The sequence below is a fragment of the Mytilinidion resinicola genome (genome assembly GCF_010093595.1).
Source record: "Mytilinidion resinicola strain CBS 304.34 unplaced genomic scaffold BDZ99scaffold_15, whole genome shotgun sequence".
NCBI classification, from domain to species: domain Eukaryota; kingdom Fungi; phylum Ascomycota; class Dothideomycetes; order Mytilinidiales; family Mytilinidiaceae; genus Mytilinidion; species Mytilinidion resinicola.
The window spans coordinates 153,336-168,781 of record NW_022985451.1 but is presented as its reverse complement, the minus strand read 5'-3'; the positions used below and the strand labels follow the sequence as shown (position 1 = coordinate 168,781).

The 15,446-nt window shown below is 51.8% G+C and overlaps 5 protein-coding genes across 5 annotated transcripts; 3 read left to right on the top strand and 2 right to left on the bottom strand.

Moving 5' to 3' along the window:
- Positions 1-248: 248 nt before the first annotated feature.
- BDZ99DRAFT_347930 (uncharacterized protein) lies at positions 249-515 on the bottom strand (the record flags this gene model as incomplete). The annotated part of the gene is made up of 1 exon (XM_033714457.1): positions 249-515. A coding segment is annotated over one exon (267 nt), but the record flags the coding sequence as incomplete, so codon positions are not given.
- Positions 516-1,384: 869 nt separating this feature from the next.
- Positions 1,385-2,341, bottom strand: BDZ99DRAFT_523230 (uncharacterized protein; the record flags this gene model as incomplete). Its single annotated transcript, XM_033725788.1, has 2 exons — positions 1,385-2,227; positions 2,282-2,341. The coding sequence occupies 2 exons, from the start codon at positions 2,339-2,341 to the stop codon at positions 1,385-1,387; spliced, it is 903 nt and encodes a 300-aa protein (XP_033573614.1).
- A 327-nt stretch (positions 2,342-2,668) lies between these two features.
- On the top strand, positions 2,669-10,425 carry BDZ99DRAFT_573394 (uncharacterized protein; the record flags this gene model as incomplete). Its single annotated transcript, XM_033728293.1, has 11 exons — positions 2,669-2,869; positions 2,935-3,383; positions 3,430-4,957; positions 5,013-5,369; positions 6,123-6,332; positions 6,401-6,446; positions 6,498-6,553; positions 6,604-7,030; positions 7,081-9,121; positions 9,170-9,681; positions 9,736-10,425. The coding sequence occupies 11 exons, from the start codon at positions 2,669-2,671 to the stop codon at positions 10,128-10,130; spliced, it is 6,222 nt and encodes a 2,073-aa protein (XP_033573613.1). The 3' UTR covers positions 10,131-10,425.
- A 963-nt stretch (positions 10,426-11,388) lies between these two features.
- BDZ99DRAFT_82558 (uncharacterized protein) lies at positions 11,389-12,224 on the top strand. Its single transcript, XM_033728934.1, has one exon. The coding sequence runs from the start codon at positions 11,537-11,539 to the stop codon at positions 12,014-12,016; it is 480 nt and encodes a 159-aa protein (XP_033573612.1). The 5' UTR covers positions 11,389-11,536; the 3' UTR covers positions 12,017-12,224.
- BDZ99DRAFT_82564 (uncharacterized protein) lies at positions 11,905-14,723 on the top strand. Its single transcript, XM_033728935.1, has 3 exons — positions 11,905-12,575; positions 12,699-14,498; positions 14,558-14,723. The coding sequence occupies exons 1-3, from the start codon at positions 12,124-12,126 to the stop codon at positions 14,604-14,606; spliced, it is 2,301 nt and encodes a 766-aa protein (XP_033573611.1). The 5' UTR covers positions 11,905-12,123; the 3' UTR covers positions 14,607-14,723.
- Positions 14,724-15,446: the final 723 nt, after the last annotated feature.

The window sequence follows — 15,446 nt, the reverse complement described above, 5'->3', positions numbered from 1 at the left end:
AATAAGACTTTCGGCGGCTGGCTGCTTTTGACGAATTTTTCGCCTCTCTCAACTTTCGGATAATGTATACTCCTTCAACAATGAAAGCCTTCATAGCCTCTTCAATATCGACCTCATCTCATCGAGCAGAACAGTCTCATTTCATCCTTACTTGTCAGAGACTGTGCCACCTTTGCCTCACTTTCGCTCTTATTCCCTTCGGCCCCAGCTTCCTCCTCTCATCCCCCCCTCTTCCCCAAGAAAACTCTTCAGTCAACAACCCACTCCTCCCCCCAAAACTCCCGAACCCCCTGCGCCATCTCCACCCCCATCGCCCCCTCCAGCACATCCCTTCCCAGCGCATCCACCTCCCCTCGCAACGCCATCGCAACCAACTCCCTCAAACTCCCCGCCACCTCCGCCAGATTTGTGATATCCGCTTCATTCAGCACGCCGCGTTTCGTGCAGTAAGGCAACAGATGCTGGATAGTGATTTTGGGCTGCTGGAGGTGGTTTGGCGCAAAGGGGTCAGGCGGGTTGATGTGGATGTGGGGAGTGCGTGCGCCCGGGCGACGGTCGACGGGGATGTGGCGGGGTGGTGGGGGAGGGCGTGAGGGATGGTTGTGGTGGGCGGGTGGTTTGAGGAGTTGAGATGAGGTGTGGGCGGTTGCGTGAGGGTGAGGTTGAGGTTGGGAGTGTGAGGAGGGTTGAGAGGCTGCGAAGGTGCGGCGTTGTGGGGTGGGTGAGGGAGGTCGGTTCATCTTGACGACGGGTATGGGATGCTGGTTGGGAGTTCAAGATGGAGATGGTGCTCAGAGCTAGAGGTTGCGGTTGAGAGGGATGTTGGAGTGACGTTGTGAGAAGGTTTCGTTGATGAGTGAGGAACCTTGGAACGCGGCACTTCAACCACACCATGGGAACAACAAGACGGTGGGTGGCACCTGGGAATTTGCGTATTGTACCTCAAGGCGAGGCATGTGTTTTTCTTATACAGCTCACTCTAGTGAAATTTTATCGCATATAGCGAATACGGCTGTACCATCTTCTATTTTGGCACAGCAACCGCTCTAGCTTGCGATGCGAAACATCTTTATCTGGCCAATGAGGCCCTGGAAAGTTCTCAAGAAAGTGGAGTCGTTCGCCGTAAAAGCAAGCCCCAATGTTAACGCCGTCCTGATAACATCTGGAAAACTAATCGGAGCAGCCGAGGAGCGGCTGGGAGAGGTGGAGTTATGGACTGTATGATACATGTTTACTTTTAAAATGGAGTATACGTGACGCTGATAAATGAAATGGTCCTTCGGTATCAAGAGAGGAGAATACAATGCGTGACTGCTGTTTCGCACAACTGCGTATCCAGAGAAGGGGGTTGGTCGGATGGTGTACAAGATTATATAGAAGCACATTATGTTTGGTTTGGGCTCGTAGTTGGCTCCGTGGGAGGCTTAGTTTCTGTGCTTGAAGGCTCTCCTGTCGTTTTCGCGTCTACAGTGGCCTCCGCATGGTTTTCAGGCTTGGTTGTCCAAAATTCAAGCAGCTTGGGTGTGTGCTGTTGTATGTGTGTCCCTACTTCGTCCAGTTGCGTGCGAAGTGTGGTGATCTCTGCTTTTATTGACTCGATCTCATGTTGCAGAGGCTTAGAATCCGCCTTCGAGAACACTGTTGTCTTTCCGTCCACAGCCCCATTTTCAGGCTTTGCCTTGAAGAACCCAAGCAGTGTGCTTGACGTAGGCTCTGGGATATGTGCCGCTGCGACTTCCTTCACCTGGGCGCGAAGAGTAGTCATCTCAGCCTTCATGGCATCAAGCTCCTCCTGCACTTCATTGCGGCGACCCTTCTCCTTCCTACTTGAATACCATCTCTCAAACAGTATAACGCCGATTGCTACACTGAAGACGAATGCTTCAGAGACGAAATTAGCACCCGTCTCGATAGCTTTGGCCTCCGTAAGTGGCCGGATCCTCGGCTTGTGGGCTTGCTTCGCCTTCTCTTTTATTGCCTCTCTCTCCTTGGCTGTGAGAGCTTCGTCCGCTTTCATTTCGGCCTCTGTTTTCACGGTCGGTGCTTGTGACTTCTTCCTCCTAGCCTCAGCTTCCGCAACCTCCCTCGCAATCTGGCGATCTATCACCGCAGGGTCCTGAAGGAGACCAAGGCGCATGCGCATGTCTATTCGATGAAGACCTTGGGCGAATCGGACACAGTATTTTCGGAAGCGTTCGTGTTCGTGGGCATTGCGCTTAATGGCATTCTATTTCGACTTAATTAGCAAACAAGCTTGAAAACAAATCGGCGTGAAGCTCACAGCAACAGGCTTAGCCAGTGTTCGCACAAACAGCGAACCGATCTTAAGAGTTAAAGACATGGTGGTTTAAGGGTCGTCGATCGAATGTGCGAAAGGAGGGCGTTGTCAAAGTCGGGCATTGAGAGGCGGGTGTCGAGAGGAGCGCGCAGCCATTACATTGAGTAGTCCATATCGTAATGTTGCATGCAAATGAAGCTATCGTCAATTGCTCAGGTCGTAATGGTGAATGGAGGTGATGCCTTGCGGAAAGTCACATAGGGTGCACGGGCCGTGTCTTCCCGATTTGCCCGGCAACCACTATTTCTATGTTTGTTGTTCAAGGTCGGTTCGTGCTCCCAATTCTGCAACCCACTTCGCCAGGGCCATCACCACGACCCCGTCTCCCTCATGTCTGTCCACGCAGATGCGCCGCCTGCGGTGGTTAATGATCCGTCCGGATTGCAGTATGTCACGGGACGCCAGCTCGGGAAGGGTGGCTTTGCCATCTGCCATCATGCGGAGCTGCTGGAGAAGGGCAATCGGACTGGGAACATTATCGCGTTAAAGATTGTCAAGTCAAAGATGGAGCCTCCCAAACTGGCACAAAAGGTATGACTACTCATTTCACTGCTCATTGCTGTTTCAAAGCTAGATTTCAAAGCTAACGGGTATAGTTTGTGACTGAACTGCAAATACACTCCAAGCTCCTACATCCCAACATCGTCGAGTTCTACCGCGCCTTCTCCTTCGAATTGAACACCTACGTCGTCCTTGAGCTCTGTGAGAATGGCTCTCTCGCCGATGCTATCAAGAAGCGGAAGTACTTCACGATGCCGGAAATCCGTCGTTTCATGATACAAACCTGCGGCGCTATCAAGTACTTACACCATCGAAACATCGTCCACCGGGACTTGAAGACTGGGAACCTATTCCTAGATAAGGACATGAACGTCAAAGTTGGAGACTTTGGGCTAGCCGCGCTTCTCGTCTCGAATCACGACATGCAGGTCATTCGTCGCATGACAATGTGCGGGACGCCCAACTACCTTGCTCCGGAAGTGCTCGAGAGACAAGGACACGGACACAACGAGAAAGTAGACATATGGGCCATTGGTATCATGATGTAAGTGAAGGTTACATCAACAACCGTTGAGTGCTAACATTTGCAGGTACACTCTTGCTGTAGGGAGGGCACCTTTTCACGCCGCTAAGAGGGAGGACATCTACAAGAAGCTGAAGGACGGAGAGTACACCTGGCCTGATCTATCGAAGTTCCCGAACGATATCTCTGCCGAATTGCGCGAAGTTGTATCATCATTACTTGTCCCCGAGAACGATCGGCCAAACCCGGATAAGATCGTCAGCCACGACTTTTTCAAAATGAACTACATACCATTGGAACTCAACAGTAAATGCACATCTGTGATCCCCAGATGGCCAGCAGTCCGACCTCCATCGCCTGCAACCGTTCGACGAGGATATACTGAAGAGTGGTACAAATTATGCAAAGCATCGGGGGTAGGAGAATTGGAGCCGGGAAAAACATTCACAGTTTTTGGTGGTCGGAAAATCAGGTCGGTCGCAAAAGACTGCCAGAAAGAAATCGACCTTCAGAAACAACCCAACATGCCGTTCACCAATGGCGTTGTTTATTTACCCTTTCCAGAACGAGCGCCGTGGCCAGCGAAATCATCGGTTGTCGGCTTGAGTGAAATTGTGGAAGAGAAGGAATCTTCATTTGAAGGCATAGCACTAGTAGAAACGACCGGAAATGATCGGGCGCGAGAGGGACGTGGCGTAAAAGGTGAGGAGGATGTGCCGTCTTCGAAAGAGAACGTGGAGCCTGAAGAGCCGGAACCCGTAAGAAGACTGGCAGAAAAGCCAACTCGAATGCGGACCATGCGCAAAATCTCGAACCCGGACCGTGTAACCGCTGGCACGGCGCCTATACGTTCCATTCGATATCCTCGAGCGATTCAGCGAACGAAATCCACAAGAGAGACAACGAAAGCAACCGAGGCGCCACAGGAAGAGGTCACGGTGAAGGCGTACCCGAAGCCGCAGTCTTCCGTGAACGAGGAGACGCGACGGCCTCAAGCCCAGACCCAGCCGGCTCCGATAATCGACTTGACAACCCCTGAGACCGAAAGCCGGATGATTCCTTTTACGGATCCAGCTACGGTCCTTGTCCGAGTCTCAAAATTCCGTGACAGTGTCGCAAAAGCTCTGACTAGCCGGTCTAGGGCTCCCGCTCGTCCAAATCCACCACATCTCCCATTCGTGTCGAAATGGGTTGATTACTCCCGGAAGCATGGGGTGGGATATGTGCTTGAGGAGGGTAGCATTGGCTGCATCTTGAATGCAACATCAAAGCACCCAGTAACGCATGTTGTTGCTCGAGACGGTTATGCTTGCTTAGGGCACGTTGCGAAGGACATCAAGTTGGTAGAGAAGATACCGCTGGAGTACTACACTGATTGTGGGGCCAAAGGGGTACGAGTTGCTCCAGTTGAGAAGGATCGCCGAAGGATTACAAACACGATCTGGATGAAATTCGGGAAGTACATGTGCCAGCAACTTGGAATCACTGAAGGGCGGCCGGCGACGCCATCGAGCTCAATGCAGACTTCATTCGTGAGGTTCTACCAACGGCTTGGCAATGTTGGCGTCTGGGGGTTTGGAGATGGCTCGTTCCAGGTACACATTCACCTTTTCTTATGCCGACGTCTTACTCAATATAACGTTACTTTAGTTCAATTTCCCCGATCATACGAAACTCGTCTTCTCGGCGGATGGCGAATACTGCCAGTTTTTCTGCCTTACCCTCGACGCCACGGAGCACCTCGCCGAATACGGCCAGGTCCCATTCAAGTACATACGTAACCGCGAGGTCTTGAAAAGCTCGATTCACAACCTGCTCCACGGAACGGGAAGCGTAGCGATGTCCTACAGAAAGATTACTGAGGCGAACCTCTTGGGAAAGAAACTCGAATTCGTCGTGACGCTTATGGATCAATGGATTGCTAGTGGTGGCATTGGTTGTGTGACGGACTTGGACAAGCTCTCCTGGACCGGACCACAGCTCGAAGATAGCAAGAAGCAAGACTGGGTAACGGTCGGGCGTTATGGTGGCGATGAAAACTAGGCATGACAGCATTTTTGGAGTTTTCTGATGCTTTTCTCAGCGATGGAGTTCGAGGGCTTTTGGTATTCATATGGCGTCATGGGCCTTGATGAGACCCCCATATTTTGAGGGGGCTCCGTTAACGTAGCGATGAGATGTACAGTTCTCGATAAATCGTCCTGCCATGGACTTCTGATCCGACTCTTACTGTCTGCTTCTATTCATAGCTGTGGGCGTCGATGAACTCATGATCGTGCTCCTTGATTCTGCTTCGGAATGAACAGAGGGTTCCTTATAATTTTCAGTGAACTGTTACTGATGTGAACCAAGGTTGCAGCGCGGAAAGTGGATTTTACAAAGCTTGCGCGTCGCTGATGTCGAAGGCAATCATAATCGTGGCTGTGCTCTCAGTGGCTTTGACATTCGTGACGAACTTAACACGCCCGCCATCCTCCGATTGCTTGCGACGACTTTCGCTCGCAACGTCTAGGCACAGACTTTTGCGCCCTCCCTTCTACCTCCCTCATACCGCAGAACCCTATTTCCGAGTGTGCCCCTCTGTCGCCCCTCTGTCGCCCCTCTGCCCCCGCGATCCTCTACTAACAGAGCCCAAGGAAGCCACCACGCGCTTTGGGTTGGAGACACTACCTTTAAGCACGAACCATGGTACTGCAACCCGCCCCGCGACCGAGGTCACTACTAGAAGGCTGCAGTAACTAATGTCTGAATCTACTATAGGCGGTTTCCAAGAGAGCCGGGCGCAAGAAGGATGCCAGCAGCTCGAAGCAGTCCACCGCCGGCCCCAAGGCCCAATTCGCAAAGAAGGCCGTCTTCGAGAGCACGAAGAAGAAGGAAGTCGGGGTGTCAGATCTTACCCTGATCAGCAAGATCTCCAACGAGGCTATAAATGACAACTTGAAGAAGAGGTTCGAAAATGCGGAAATCTACGTACGTCCGCCCCCGCATCAGGCAGCGCACGGGAGTTGCGCGCGAGAGCTTCATTGACATTCTAGTAGACGTACATTGGCCATGTGCTGGTTTCTGTCAACCCTTTCCGAGATTGTATGTGATACTATCATAACCGCACTCTTTAACCATGCTGACACCAAACAGTGGGTATCTACACCGATGCTGTCCTCGACAGCTACAGGGGCAAGAACAGGCTGGAGGTATATAAAAGAATACTATGACGGATTTGTATTTCAGCTAACAACCTCAGATGCCCCCCCACGTCTTCGCCATCGCCGAAGCATCCTACTACAACATGAAGGGATACAAGGAAAACCAGTGTATCATTATATCGGGCGAGTCTGGGGCGGGGAAAACCGAGGCGGCGAAGCGGATAATGCAATATATTGCGAACGTCTCCGGAGGTAGCAATTCTTCTATTCAGGAGATCAAGGATATGGTGCTGGCCACGAATCCTTTGCTTGAGTCCTTTGGAAACGCTAAGACTTTGAGGAACAACAACTCCTCACGATTCGGAAAATACCTCGAGATCCAATTCAATTCCCAGGGCGAGCCAGTTGGAGCAAACATCAACAACTACTTGTTAGAAAAGTCCAGGGTAGTAGGACAAATCGTGAACGAGCGCAATTTCCACATTTTTTACCAGTTCACAAAAGCCGCTTCGGCAAACCACCGAGGTATGATATAATTATTCCCTGCGTGCACAAAATGCTAATCTGAACTGCAGAGATTTTCGGCGTACAGCAACCACAATCCTACATCTACACAAGTAAATCGAAGTGTTACGATGTTCAAGGAATCGACGACCACGCGGACTTCCAAGAGACGTTGGATGCTATGAAGATCATTGGTTTATCGCAGGCAGAACAGGACAACATCTTCCGAATGCTGGCTGCCATCCTTTGGCTTGGCAATGTCTCCTTTGTGGAGGACGACTCAGGCAACGCAGCAATTGCTGATAGTTCCGTGGTCGACTTCGTCGCATACCTCCTCGAAGTGGAGGCGTCACATGTCAACAAAGCACTCACCCTACGAGTAGTCGAGACAAGCCGGGGCGGACGGAGAGGATCCGTCTACGATGTCCCCCTTAATCCCGCTCAAGCAACATCCGTAAGAGATGCGCTAGCCAAAGCCATCTATTTCAATCTGTTCGATTGGATCGTAGAGAGAGTCAACGCATCGCTCAAAGCTCGAGGCGCGATGGCGAACTCCGTTGGTATTCTGGATATCTACGGTTTCGAGATTTTCGAGCGGAACAGCTTTGAGCAGCTCTGTATTAACTATGTCAACGAAAAGCTCCAGCAGATCTTCATTCAATTGACTCTACGTACGGAACAAGAAGAGTACGCTCGAGAACAGATCAAGTGGACCCCTATCAAATATTTCGACAACAAGGTTGTTTGCGACCTGATTGAAGAGAGACGGCCGCCGGGAGTCTTCTCCGCACTAAATGATGCCTGTGCGACTGCACATGCTGATCCCACAGCCGCCGACCAAACCTTCGTGCAGAGGTTGAACGCCCTGTCTGACAACCCGAACTTCCAGCCCCGACAAGGACAGTTTATCATCAAGCACTACGCAGGTGATGTGTCGTACGCCGTCGATGGTATGACTGATAAAAACAAGGACCAGCTCCTGAAGGATTTACTCAATCTGGTTGGCCAGAGCTCCAACAGCTTCGTCCATGTGCTATTCCCGCATCAAGTCGATCAAGATAACAAACGGAGGCCCCCAACTGCCGGCGACAAGATCAAGCTATCGGCAAATGATCTCGTGGCGACTCTAATGAAAGCCTCGCCGTCGTACATTCGAACAATCAAACCCAACGAAAACAAGTCAGCCTCAGAATACAACTCGCCTAACGTCCTCCATCAGATTAAGTATCTTGGTCTGCAGGAAAATGTCAGGATTCGGCGAGCAGGATTCGCGTCCAGACAGACCTTCGAGAAATTCGTCGAACGATTCTTCCTACTTTCTCCGAAGACGGGTTATGCGGGCGAGTACACGTGGACAGGCGATTACCAGACTGGTACCAAGCAGATTCTCAAGGACACCAGTATCCCTGCCGAAGAATTTCAGATGGGCGTCACCAAAGTCTTCGTCAAGACTCCAGAAACACTGTTCGCATTGGAAACCATGCGGGATCGTTATTGGCACAACATGGCTATCAGGATTCAACGAGCATGGAGAAATTACCTTCGCTACAGAATCGAGTGTGCTACTCGCATCCAACGTTTCTGGAGGAGGGTCAACGGTGGTCTTGAGTTCATACAGTTCCGAGACCAGGGCCACGCAATCCTAGCAGGACGCAAAGAGAGGAGGCGTTACAGTCTAGTCGGATATCGCCGATTCCTAGGCGACTATCTGGGCATTGGCAACCGAGGAGGCCCGGGAGAGGTGATAAGGAATGGCGCCAATATCAGTGGAAGCGAAGAGGTCCTCTTCTCGTGCAGGGCTGAGCTACTCGTATCCAAACTCGGCCGATCGAGTAAGCCGGAACCACGGATACTGATCCTTACCAAGAAAAGCGTCTATATTGTCAAGCAAGTCATGGTCAACCGGCAATTGTCGATACAGGCGGAGAGGGTCATCGGCTTAGGAGCGATCAAATACGTCAGTGCTTCGAATTTGAAGGACGATTGGTTTGCCCTTGGCGTGGGATCACCTCAAGAACCGGATCCCTTGATCAATTGTATCTTCAAAACTGAGTTCTTCACCCATCTCAAGACGACGACTCGTGGCTCAATAGACATTAGGATCGGGCCTACGTAAGTGGTTCGACTGATAAAACGACGAATGAGGCTAACACTTCGCAGCATTGAATTCAATAAGAAACCTGGGAAGCCTGTCGTGGTCAAGGCGATCAAAGATCCTGCCGTACCCAGAGACGACCTATATAAGAGTGGAGCTATACACACTGCGCAAGGAGAGCCACCGAATTCCGTGTCACGGCCCACCCCCAGGGGCAAACAGGTCGCAGGTAAGCCGATCACGAGCGGTAAGCTCTTACGCCCTGGTGGTCCTAAGGGAGGGCCATCTAAGCTCGCCAATCGTCCAGCTCCAAGGCAGACACAAGCTGCAGCGCAGCCAAGACCAGTGCCCCAGCCGGTGGCAGCATTGTCCAACGGAGCAGCGCATAATCGCAATACTTCATCTGCATCAACTGCATCGGCGCGTGTTCCTCCCCCACCACCACCCCCTCCTGCGGCTGCCCCTACCCCTAAGGAACCCACATACCGAGCTGTGTATGAGTTCGCCGGACAGTCTGATGGTGAGCTCAGTCTGAGGAAAGACGAGATCATCTTGGTCACCCAGAAGGCGGGCAACGGTATGTTCTCGCTCTCGTCGATTTCTGTGTTGCACCACTGACAGAAATGAACAGGTTGGTGGTTGGCAAGCCGGATGGACAAATCAGAATCAGGTTGGGCCCCATCCGCATACCTAGAAGAGTATGCGAGCAAGCCAGCTCCGCCTCCTCCACCACCCGTAGCACCCCGCGCTGCGCCTGCCCCGCCTCCCGCGAATGGTGTATCGAGTAACGGAGGTATCAGAGGCAAGCCAACTCCCCCTGCCCCGCCTGCAAAACGTCCGGCCGCAAAGAAAGCCTTGCCAACTCCAGCTCCACGAGATAGTGGCTACTCCGGAAGCGGAGCGAGTAGTAGTGACATAGGAGCCAGAGACAGTGGTGGAAGTATTGCGGGAGGCTTAGCAGAGGCATTGAGGGCAAGGCAGGCGGCTATGCAGGGTCGCCGTCCTGCTCAGGAGGACGAGTGGTGAACGCGCCATGATTGAGGTAGATTGCCGTATACAGCGGCACCTCAGTGCCCTTGTCGATTTGTACTCTTCATCTATGGGTTTTGGGATGTCGAGGCATGCATTTGATGTGCGAGGCCGGCGCCACGGTAGGGAAAATCGTACCGCAGCTCGGCTTGGTTGTTTGTTATTAGATATTGCTTCTGTATTGGTTATCGTCCACTGGAAGGAGGGCGATGGACCTCGCTCTAGGAGAATCGTTAGCGTATGGCGCAAGAGGTATGGATAGATGATTGAATTCACATATTCGTTTCTATCAGTCACTTATTGAGTATGAGGTCTCGTGATTGCTTCAGTCCGTAATATCCCGACGAACGATTAACCCTATGGCTGGCGATTATGCTTCAGATAAATTTGTGGACGGATATTCTCCCTGTCGATTCTGCTCCGGATATATTATCAATCACGTCTAGGTCACGTTGGCGTTCGCCCTGCGCTAGGTCGGTACATAGGGCCGCAACTCCAGCTGTGGATCTTGCACGACCTCCCAATTACCCGGCAGGATTCCATGGGACCACTCGACCGACCCCCGCGTCCATCCTTTCAGCGAGAATGACTGGTGCCGTATCGCGACTTTTGCGACTAACCCTCGGACTTGTGCCTCCGGTACAATACGAGAACGCTGTTGCCCGCATACTGCTCAAGCCCCGGCCGAATCAACGCCCACTATGGCGACAGTGTTCTCATTTTACGACCCTAGAATCAGCTCGATTGCTGCGTCCCACTGCCAGCACGCTGCGATTCGTGCGATCTTCCCATGATACCATGTACTTGACGGATCCGTGGGAAGACCTCGTTGCAATTCGAGCCCCGCACACCGGTTGCCTCGCTCCACGCATATGCGATTCCTAGATCTAGATTGACAGAGTGCTCACGGCAGCAGGCGGCGAGCTACAAAGTCGACTTGCATCCTTTTATACCTCGCCGCGCCATCTTTCCAACCAATAGCAACGACCAGGCAACCATAGACCCACCATCCGTATCTCGCTTGTTACTGTTACGCTGCGGCCGTACCTTACTCTGGTACAGTTTCATAATCGGTCTGGCGTGGTTTGGTAGTCTCCCGGTACTCATTGATTACCAACGCCTTATTTTCCGTTGAAACCATCTCCTTCTGCGCCTCCGTGGTAGGCCGTTTGTCTGGCGTGGCAAGACGCGGATCGAGGCCAGATACTCCGATTGCCTGATTAAGCCATCCATACCTTGCCATAGGCGATACATACCTTGCAAGTTCTGGGCGAGAGGACCCTGGGAGAGAAGGTGTCGGTATAAAGCATGCCGCACTTCATGCCGATGCTGCGCCTCTTGAGCCAGAACTGGTTCTACCTTCTTCACCACTCATCCCGAAGCGCTCTGATTGTATAAGCGTCATGGCTGGATTGAAAGTGTTTGGTACTGAGAAGCCTGATGATAGGGCGAGGGAGTTGGCAAAGACGTTGTCGTTGGAGGAACAAGTATGTTGTGCTTTAGCACTCTCAAATATATCACTGCCTATCAAAATACCGTTCAGAGACGCCATGAGAGATGTAATTATAGTAGTTTCAGTCTCTCTTGTAACTCTTCTTCAAACTCTTCACGGCTTAGTTAGGGTACCGTCGACAAAGTCTAGATTTTGTCTAAACTATGCAATTACCCCCTCATCAAAATTTACCGTTTCGTACTTGCACTTCCGTAATCTATTCCAATTTTCAGATTCTCGACAAGTTTTTCTAGACCTAAGACCATCACAAGACGCTAGGTTGATATCTCAAGGTTTCCCTTCTCGCCGGCGCAGACTTTTGGAGGACCAAAGCTTTTCCAGAAAGGGGGATTCCCTCCATCAAAACCACAGACGGACCAAACGGGGCTAGAGGAGAGTTCTTCAAAGATGGCACTCCAGTGAGTTCCGACCAGTATTGTCCAGGAGATTAACGATGCTAATCACTCTTAGGCTGCCTTGTTCCCTTGCGGTGTTTCAATGGCTGCAACATGGAATGTAGACCTGATTGAAGAAATTGGAAGCCACCTCGCGGATGAAACCAAAGCTCGTGGCGCAGACGTCCTCCTTGCCCCAACCGTCTGCATGCACCGATCACCACTCGGAGGAAGAAACTTCGAGACTTTCTCGGAAGATCCATATCTTAGTGGAAAGCTAGCCGCTTCCTATATCCGTGGGCTTCAGAATAAGGGCGTTGCAGCGACTATCAAGCATTTTGTTGGGAATGAGCAAGAAACTGAGCGTAAGGCTTATGATGCAGTAATAGCGGAGAGGCCTTTGAGGGAGATCTATCTCAAGCCGTTCGAGATTGCGGTGCGCGAAAGCTCACCTTGGGCATTGATGAGTTCGTATAATTTGGTGAATGGGGTCCATGCGGATGAGAATGAGCATACTATCAAGGATGTTTTGCGAGGGGAGTGGCAGTACGACGGGTGAGCTTTCCCCTGTATCTGAACACACGAAGTCGGATAAAAGCGAGCTGCAAAGAAGAGGACTAGCGCTTGGGAGATCCAGTAGGAGACCTTGTGCAAAGTTAAAGGCTGACATATTTACAGACTAGTCATGTCAGACTGGACAGGAACATACGCCACAGCTCCCGCGATCAGCGCTGGCTGCGACGTCGAGATGCCCGGGCCAGCCAAATATCGAGAAACCTCTAAGGTCCTACAAGCCGTAGAGGCGGGTGAGCTATCGCGAAGCGACATCGAGCTAGCAGCCGGGAACGTCCTTTATCTTGTGGACAGGACTAAAGGCTTAGACGGGCCGCTGGAATCACCGGAACGATCCAGAGACACGCCGGAAACTCGTCAGCTGATTCGCCAAGCTGGTGTCGAAGGGCTGACCCTGTTGAAAAATGAGAAGAGTATTCTTCCTATCAAAGGAGCTAAGAAGATTGCTATTATTGGCCCTAATGCGAAGCGAGCTATTGCAGGAGGAGGTGGGAGTGCGACTCTCAAACCTTACTATCTGACCACGCCATTTGAGGGAATTAGTTCAGGAACGGAAGCCGAATTGGTCTTTGCTCAAGGGTGCGATAGTAGAAAATGGCTACCGCTCGCAAACGACTACTGCCGTACTTCGGGCGGAGAACCGGGGGTTACGGTGGAGTTCTACTATAGCGACAGGTTCAAAGGCGAGCCGGCGGAGATACAGAACCGACCTGGAACTGACCTATGGATGTGGGACTCGGCACCTAAGAAGGTCCTGCCGGCTTTCTCTTTCAAGGTAAAGACGACACTCACTCCGGTGAGAAGCGGCTTCCATGAGTTCAGCTTTTCCAGCGTGGGCCCAGGGCGAATGCTCTTGAACGGCGAGCTTTTCATCGACGTCTGGAATTGGACAGAAGAGGGCGAAGCCATGTTCTCAGCTTGCAAGGATGTCATCAAGTCGACTTTCCTAGAAGAAGGGGTCCCCGTTCAGATCCTCATTGAAAGCACGAATGAAGTCCGGCCGCTGGCGAAGATGTCGATTGAGGGAAAGTCGCACGAATATGGTGGATGTCGTATTGGGTACAGAGACGAAGAGCTGGTTGACCTTGAGGATGAGGCTGTGAAGGCCGCTCGCGATGCCGACGTTGCTATTGTGGTTGTGGGGCTGGACGAAGAGTGGGAGTCGGAAGGCTATGACAGGCAGACGATGGACCTCCCGAAGGATGGCAGCCAGGATAGACTTATCGAAGCCGTGCTGGAGGCGAATCCGAAGACCATCGTAGTCAACCAGTCAGGAACACCGGTTACGATGCCATGGGCCGACAAGGTTCCCGCTATACTTCAAGCCTGGTACCAAGGACAAGAAGCCGGTAATGCATTAGCAGACGTACTTTTCGGCATTCAAAGCCCCAGTGGGAAGCTTCCCACCACATTTCCAAAGAGACTCGAGGACAACCCGGCCTACCACAACTGGCCCTGCGAGAATCTGAAAACAGTGTATGGCGAAGGCATCTACATTGGCTACCGGCACTACGAGAAGTCGAAGGTTGAGCCCCTGTTCCCTTTTGGCCACGGGCTTTCATACACCACTTTCGAGTACGGAGCGCCGACGATTAGCGCAAAGGTACTCGCGGAATCAGACCCTCTCGTCGTCTCGATTCTAATCACAAATAGTGGTCAAGTGGCTGCGCATGAAATCGTGCAGGCGTATATCAGAGACCCAGAGTCAAACCTTCCGAGACCAGAAAAAGAACTGCAAGCTTTTGCGAAGGTATTTCTGGAGCCCGGAGAGACGAAGACGGTGGATTTGAAGTTAGATAAGCACTCGGTTGGATACTATGATACTTCTTTGGGCCAGAGTGGAGCGTGGGTTGCCGAGGAAGGGACTTTTCATGTGCTGATTGGGGCGTCATCGGCGGATATCAGGTATGTTCATGTAGCTTTTGGGGCTAGTGTGGCATGAGATATGCTAACGTGAATGCCAGGGCGTCTATTCGATTCGAGGTGACGGAGTCGTTTCAGTGGATTTTCTAGAGTTTTGTTAATGCGTAGGCTGCTTTGATATATTCCCAACCCCGAAAGATCGAGGATTCCATTGGACTAGCCTAATTAGTGCTTGGCAAAGGTGTACTCAACCTGATTTCTAAATATTCTACTGGAAGCTACGGAGCTAGTGTGGTTTCGTTTGTCTTGGCGTTGCCACCGCGTTGGCATATCGATGGCCACGAAGTAATTAGCTAGATTGATGACACGCTCTACATCTCAGTAATGTTCGAAACGGTTTTCATCAGGCTTCATGTCTTTCTTGTCAGGCCCAGTTCTGCTGGACACTCATTCAGGGCTAGCCCGAATTGGATGAACTTTCGAATGCTCGTGACGGTCTTCCTACCACATCAGAGCGCCCTGTGCGTTAGCAAGCAAGTGTTTGTATACTTATGTTCCAATACTGTCTTGTAGTGGTGAGGATTGAAGTGAAGAATTATGTAACCAGAGACTTCAGGGACAGGATCAGGCCAATCGTTATCCCTTTCACCGGGCAGGGGTCCGCGGGCGGTGGCAGAAATCCGCATCGCGGAATTCGATCCAGAGCGACAGAGCGTCTCCTCTCGCCCACCTCTTCGACACCACGGCCTCGCGCATCGCCAGACCATTCACCCTCTCCTCCCTCCCGCCTACGATCGCGCGACTGCTGCGCGGAGCTATCTTTACCTTTTTGTCCAGACGCCACTGCGTTCACGTCCGTCACCTGCACGGCTCGAGCTGCCAGCCCCCGTCCCGGTGTTTGGGAGCTGTCTAATTCCATCCGACCTTCCGCGACCCGGTCGCTCAATCTTCTCGAAACCTTGATGAGCTGAAAAGCTTCCTCCATACTCG

Bases quoted from the DNA above. Each gene is read 5' to 3' on its own strand.
- BDZ99DRAFT_82558 (XM_033728934.1), top strand. From the start codon at position 11,537: ATGGCTGGATTGAAAGTGTTTGGTACTGAGAAGCCTGATGATAGGGCG.
- BDZ99DRAFT_82564 (XM_033728935.1), top strand. From the start codon at position 12,124: ATGGCTGCAACATGGAATGTAGACCTGATTGAAGAAATTGGAAGCCAC. The intron at 12,576-12,698 runs GTGAGCTTTCCC...ACATATTTACAG, and splicing joins GGGGAGTGGCAGTACGACGG to ACTAGTCATGTCAGACTGGA. The intron at 14,499-14,557 runs GTATGTTCATGT...CGTGAATGCCAG, and splicing joins GCGTCATCGGCGGATATCAG to GGCGTCTATTCGATTCGAGG.